Here is a 6,525-nt window from a genome sequence, read left to right on the forward strand (position 1 = left end):
CAGATGTGTATCTCTGTGAAATTTCCCTGTCCGACTCTGTTGTTTGTATTCAGGACCTAGCTCCATTTAAAGCAGCTCTCACTTCCCATCATGGCGACTCCATGTTCTAATTCCATTAACTGTTGTGATAATATTAATTTTTCCTTGTCCTTTTACTTTCTGCCCCTGTCCCCCTATTTCACTGTTCTGCAAGTAGTTACTTCTTAGCTGCATATGGTGCACCTTCCAGCCTGTATCTTTGCTTTGCTCTTTCTTATTTCCTATTTTCTGTGGGCTGGTGCATCAGCGTGTGTGGCTTCCGTGGGCCCTTCCTTTGGGCAGGCACAGGGTCCGGGAAGCCCACCAGGAGAGATCCACACACTCGATGTAGTGCTACCTTCTGGTGACTACAGTGAACGACAAGTCAAATAGATTTCTCTGACCCAGGAACCATTACTGCGTTGGGTGATAACAATATTGACTAACCGACAGGATAGATGCCAGGTGATCTCTTAGGATAAGGTGCTCCAACTGTATGCCGGCCATACAGATTATGATTCCAGTGGGTGGCTACTGCTCATATGATGCACTCTCTCGGGATAACGGCCGGAGAGGAGCCTAGCCCCGAGTCCCTACGCCCCTGATGGGACGCAATAAAGGTGTAACGCCACAGGAACAACATTATTTTTCAGCGGATTATGAATAGTTCATTTTAATATAGGTTGACCGTTTATTAAGGTTAGCCTGCTGATGGTTGTTTTCTTTGGTGTATTGGAGTTGTTTAGTTTATTGTGGGAGGTAATCCGAATGTTTCTTAGCATCGGTGTACACGTTTCAGACTGTGGATAAGCAGCTTTTGCTAGTGACCAAAGAAACTGACACCGGAGCATGTGTGTAAATGAATGAAAAGGGGATTCCTCTCATCATATTGAGTCACATCTTACATATGGAACCGTTGGTATTTTCTTGTGCAGGAGTTTAACTTATGTGTCACTTAGTACCTGAATACAAGAAAATAATAATTTGGATAAGAATCATCATTTTTTTTACTGCTAAATTTAGTGTGAAAGTATATTGGGAAAATAAAACTTAAGTACAGGATGGAGATGGTGAAAATTCAGTGGCGTTACAAATGTCAACAAATCGCAGGTGGAAGTGCTATCACAGGAGAAAATTATCAATTGTAGGGCCTTAGTTCTTTGTGAAAAGCCCAAATTATATACAAGAAATCATGATCGAGTCCTGCTCTAAGAAACGGATGATCATAGCAATTGCCTGTCTCATAGGGTAAGATGCAGAGTTCACGTGACCATTTGGTGTTTGAGCTCCAGGTTTCCTGGTATTTTGGTAAGAGTGAGAAATGTAATGAATCATCTACTGTATACCAAAATATTGATCCTAGGTAAATGCGCTGGATATCAGGACTCTTGTGTCAGTCATTGGGATATTGCAATGATACCAATGATTGATAAATTATATGGTATTACTGTACAGTATTTTACTTTGAGGGTTTTCACCAGACGGCTTTTCAACAGAGTTCCCATTCAGCCCAGTTCCTATCTTTGGGTGATATATCTGTTTTTTTCTGTTATAATTTTTGTTATAATCTATTTGGAAATCATCGATAATTTTTCTGCTCCACACTGAGTAAAACGTATCATCTCCGTCATTGTAGATGGTGCTAATACTGTAGTTGGGAAATGTACAGTTTAGTTTAAGCAGCAGAATGACCTTATAAATTCGCTTTTTAGTCTTCATGTTTGTTTTCCATAGCAGTTTTTGTGATTCTTTATATGGATGAGAACAGTTACTTTATGGTGATTTTGTTTCCTTATTACTTTTATCCGTGTTTTATTTTCTTGATACGTGTTTCTTGGGTGTATTGACAGACACTAATAGCTACCAGATCTGCCAAAATTAATTTGTTTTTTATTTTGATGGAATTTAATGTTACCATTGGTTAGGTTAAGTAAGGTTAGGAAAGGCTGGTTAGATTTGATTAGGTTATTGTTGGTTAAGATTAGTTTAAGGTAGCTCATGTGTAAACATGCTGCTGCAGGTGACCGAGACAAACATATTACAGTCCAGTCTTGTTATGGTATAGAGTTGTATCAAGTGAAAACCTATTACACAATAAGTTGCATAACAAGGTTGATACAGTATAGGCTGAATGGGGTTATGAAGGGTGACCTCGACCATGAAGCCTAAAATACCACCACCACCACCACCACCCCCCCCTAAAAAAAAAAAAAAAAAACTGAAGTTTGTTCTATGCCAGTATGAGTTGTTGCTAAGAGCCCCCCCACCCCCAGGACGTGCTGGACAAAAAACACCTGTTTCAGGTGGGAAACAGCCGAGGTGAGCACTTTTACTATCCCCAGGCCTATTTTAACCACTTTTCAAGTCTATTCCGGGGGGGGGGGAGTGAAAATGGCTGTCATTGTGGGTCAGTCAGCCTCCCACACCTAGGCACTAAGGGCGCAAAAGCAAACAAAAGGCTCTGGAACAGAACTCATTAATTTTGGATGGATTTCAGAAGTTTCTACCATTCTTTGTACTGGGAGCCTGTTACCATTGGATCTAACATAACTTGAGCTAAAGTATTCTAAGGATAGATCAAATGTTATGATAGTGCCTTGTTTAGGTTCGGATGGATTTCAAAAGTCGCAGCTGTTCTTCTTTGTCTACCCAGATATTTGGAAACCATACTGTATAAAAATGTGTATGTATTTTTAGGTTGTGAGTGCTGATGTTGATACCCGGTATTTGAAAATGAACTAGCACCAAGCAATAGACATATAAACATCAACATCACCCTTCCCTCATTGTTAAGTAGAGGGACATGTGTTGACTCAGGGTTAAGGAGCAGAAAAACTACATTAAGCTGCTATGTGTATTTCCAGGTTGTCAGTGCTAGTGCTGATAATCGAAAATGAACTTGCGCCAAGTGACACACGGCCACACACCCACACCACTCCACACCCCAACGTCACACAGAGGGAAATGTGTTGGATCAGGGAGGAGATAGAGGAACTAGAAGAGTGTCAACCATGTACTGGTAAGATTTTATGTATATGTGATAAACTGAGAGGAACTTTAACTTAATTGATCTCCACAGTTTGATGATGTACTGGTATACATATTTTTTTATTTGTGATATATCCAGAAGTTTCTCTTCAGCTTAGAGAGGCTTTATCAAACAGTAGAAATGAAATACTGTATAGCTTTCATGAATCACCTCTCAGCTATAGGTCCCTCCTAAAGTTAAATGCACTTAGAGTTAGCTTTATTACTGCTAATGAAGAGATTAGCCTTTTCATATGAGAGTCTCCGTAAGCTTAAGTTTGAAGAAATAAAAAAAAAAGTTTAATGTACTGTACTCCAAAGGTTCTCATTGTATTATCAGTAGTAATGTTTGTTATATCAAGGCTGGTTTATAGCTCTACATGTAAGGGTTTGATGTACTTTAAATGTATGTAAAGCTTACTTTGTATGTGATAAGGTTATACAAAGCATAACAACATATTAGATACTTCTATACTGTAATCTAGTGGTCTGTATTATCCATCATTTGTATTCTTTTCTCCTGTGTTAATTAATTGAACAGAGGAATTGTTAATGCAAATTTGTATTTTCTCCAGGTTCTTATTCTTTTGTGGGTTCTGAGTTTTACAGTTTCTGCTTTCATAAACTTTCCATAATTATCATTGTAGGTTATGAACAGAATTTAGGTGATTATTCAGTAACAATAGGGTTGTGTTTTTTTTTGTCATAGTTTATATATTAATGTGAAGTGTATAGATCCAGTGGTATCTGAAATGATAATGCCAGTTTGCCTTTGCGGTAGCACAAGGTGTAAAGGTAAAGTGCAAGAGTATGGGAGAGAAGATTGTGTGTCATGGGGAGGGAGGTCATTTCTGAATAGGGATAGGAATGCACGGAGGTCCTTTTTCTGAGACCTCCCCCCACATGCTGCAGCCTCAGGTAATAGAGATAGGTGCATAGATGCAGTGAATCCATATCATAGGTTGCCCCCCACCCCCCCTCCCTTTTTTCATGTAAATTTTGCAGTTAATCAGAAAGTTTGTTAAAAGTTTTGTTGCTCTCTATCAAGTTAGTTTGTTAGTTTTGCCCAATAGATATCTAGTTATGTTGAAAAAGTTGAGATATTATACAGCACATTGCCATCTTATAATTAGGACTGCATGTAGATAGGTGGACTTCATATATATGAATGTATATACAGTATGAATACAGTATATGTAATGTTTTTTTTTTTTTTTTTTCCCTAGCTCTTGAGACTCAAAGTGGGAGCCCAGCAGTATGCTCTGCAGGAAGGTACAGGCAGAAAATCAAGTGCATTAAAACAGGAGTGGTGTTTAGAAAGTAAGTGTCGTGAAAACTTGAATGATGAATGAATGAATGGAAATATGTATGATTCATTTCTCTTGGCACTGCTGATAGGTCTTCTCTTGTACTCTTATTTTCCTGTTGTTCTACATATCTCATTACAGTATTTACTTCACAATAGATTATTCACTTTAACTAGTCACATAATTTTGTCCTTTTGCAATTCATTGCATGCAGCCCGATGATAAGATACATTAATACTATGTCTCAGCATCCCTTCCATAGTTGTTTTTCATGGTTGACACCATATTTTAGTGTTACTTTCTTGTTACACCTCATTATTCAGAATAGAGATGTGACAGTTTTATGTTTATGTCTACTGAACAAAATATAGAAACGAGGGGTTGGATGATTTATATGATGTTGTTTTGCTTTAGTATCCTATTATGAGTAGCTAAGCATTTATTTCTTATCCTTTTTGGCCACTGTTTGCATTTCAGGACAGTTTCTACAGTAGACTGTAGATACTCTCCTGAGATGTCTTAATGCTTTCTGCTAATATTATAACACAAATATTTATGTACTAACTGGTAAAATATGGTTATTTGATCATTTATATAGGCCATTCTTCACCCATCATTGAGGACATTATTCATAAACATGTGAAACTCATTTTAATCATTTGAGTACCATTTGTGATTTTAAACTGGTTTCTGCGAGTTTGATTTACCCATCCTAAAACAAAAGCACTTTAATATTTTGTACTGTAGTACCCTGATCTCAGGCCCTTATACCTTTCAGTGGGTTATAGTTCTTTCACCATAACCAAACAGAGATACAGTATTTGTCCATTTGCAGCTAATTTTCCATTGTTTGATGGTACAGTAAGAGAGTACTGTGAATCTACATCCTTTTCATAGCACTTCTCGGTATTCTAGTGCTCAGTTTAGCATTCATGATGGAGAAATGATAAGTCAAATTAGAATTAAGTAAGTGTTGATGTTGCACTTCTTGTGAGTATCAGTATATTTAGTGACAAAATATTGTTACACTGTGAGCATTTAGTATAGAAAGACTGCAATTTTATGCGAAGTTTAATTAAAAAGAGCATAGATGTTAACATTATAGTACTCATTCTGCTTTTATATTTTTGCAGATGTGACCGTGTGGTGTGGCTGGAGGAGCAACACTTCTGGATCTTTGAGGGTGTGATGAGTGTAGTAGGGCTGGTGGGTTGCCTAGCCACTGTTGCCCGGCAGAGGGTCCTGGATCACCGTGTGGTACAGCGCATACAGCGGCAGGTGGCAGCGGGAGTATGATTGTTAGCCGCTGGTAAGATACAATGATGTGTATAGACAGTCCTTGTTGTAAATCAGAGATTTTAAAATATCACAAGTTTTGCCATACAGTGAGTGGTGTATAAAAGTGGTAGTCAAAATTGGGGAAGACCATCATATCAGTTTTATGGGTAGCAGTTGGACTTTCATAGGCTATTTTTCTTTGACATACTGTGAGCTTAACTCCTAAAGACCTCTGGCTGTCGAATGACAGTTATGGAAAATGTAGCATAAAGTCCTATGGCTGTCGATGGTACAGAGGCTACCAAAAACTGGCAGTAGGTAATACTGCCTCGTTTATGAGGGATATGGGACCTGGTCAGTGGGAACAGAGATAAAGTGGTGGGAGGCATGATCCGGCCCCCTCCCCGAGTGTGGGGATTCCCCCCCCCCTCCCCAGGCAATCTCTCCACTTCCCTTTTACCTATTGAATCCTGCCTTCTGTGTCCTCTCCCACCCAAACTACCTTCCATACTCACTCTAGACCATATTAGGTGTGTGTGGCAGAGATTTTCCCTCCCTCTTGTTGCCCCCCTACACTTTCTCCACCTCTCTATTCCTCCTTATTCACAAGGACATCCCAGTCTCGCTCTTAATGAGGAGTGACTTTTTTTTTTTTTTGGTCAATTGCAGTAACTGTTTGACATATGAGAGTGAAATGTATATATATTTTTTTATTCGGTCGATTACAGTAACTGCTAGACATAGAGTGATATGTATATTTTCTGGTGTGAAAAATCAAGTTCTTCAAATCTATAAGGCCTAAATTTACTTTAGTGCAATTTTTTTTCTCTCTTCATGAGGAGTAAAAATTTTTATTTTTGACATTCTTTGACGGTCGATATTGCAGTAACCATAA

The 6,525-nt window shown here is 38.5% G+C and overlaps 1 protein-coding gene across 1 annotated transcript; it reads left to right on the forward strand.

Moving 5' to 3' along the window:
• The first annotated feature begins 1,156 nt into the window (after positions 1–1,156).
• Positions 1,157–5,844, forward strand: LOC145410714 (protein JTB-like). Its single transcript, XM_080280823.1, has 4 exons — positions 1,157–1,266; positions 2,883–3,037; positions 4,272–4,365; positions 5,486–5,844. Exons 1-4 carry the CDS (start codon positions 1,211–1,213, stop codon positions 5,646–5,648), a joined length of 468 nt encoding a protein of 155 aa, XP_080136949.1. The 5' UTR covers positions 1,157–1,210; the 3' UTR covers positions 5,649–5,844.
• Positions 5,845–6,525: the final 681 nt, after the last annotated feature.

The sequence above is a fragment of the Coenobita brevimanus genome, chromosome 86, assembly GCF_032717465.1.
Source record: "Coenobita brevimanus isolate Jiangsu-jjx chromosome 86, ASM3271746v2, whole genome shotgun sequence".
Taxonomy (NCBI): Eukaryota; Metazoa; Arthropoda; class Malacostraca; order Decapoda; family Coenobitidae; genus Coenobita; species Coenobita brevimanus.

Excerpts from the sequence above, each read along its gene's own strand:
- LOC145410714 (XM_080280823.1), top strand. The coding sequence starts at position 1,211 with ATGATCGAGTCCTGCTCTAAGAAACGGATGATCATAGCAATTGCCTGT. Across the intron at positions 1,267-2,882 it reads GCAATTGCCTGTCTCATAGG|GTTGTCAGTGCTAGTGCTGA; the intron begins GTAAGATGCAGA and ends GTGTATTTCCAG. Across the intron at positions 4,366-5,485 it reads ACAGGAGTGGTGTTTAGAAA|ATGTGACCGTGTGGTGTGGC; the intron begins GTAAGTGTCGTG and ends ATATTTTTGCAG.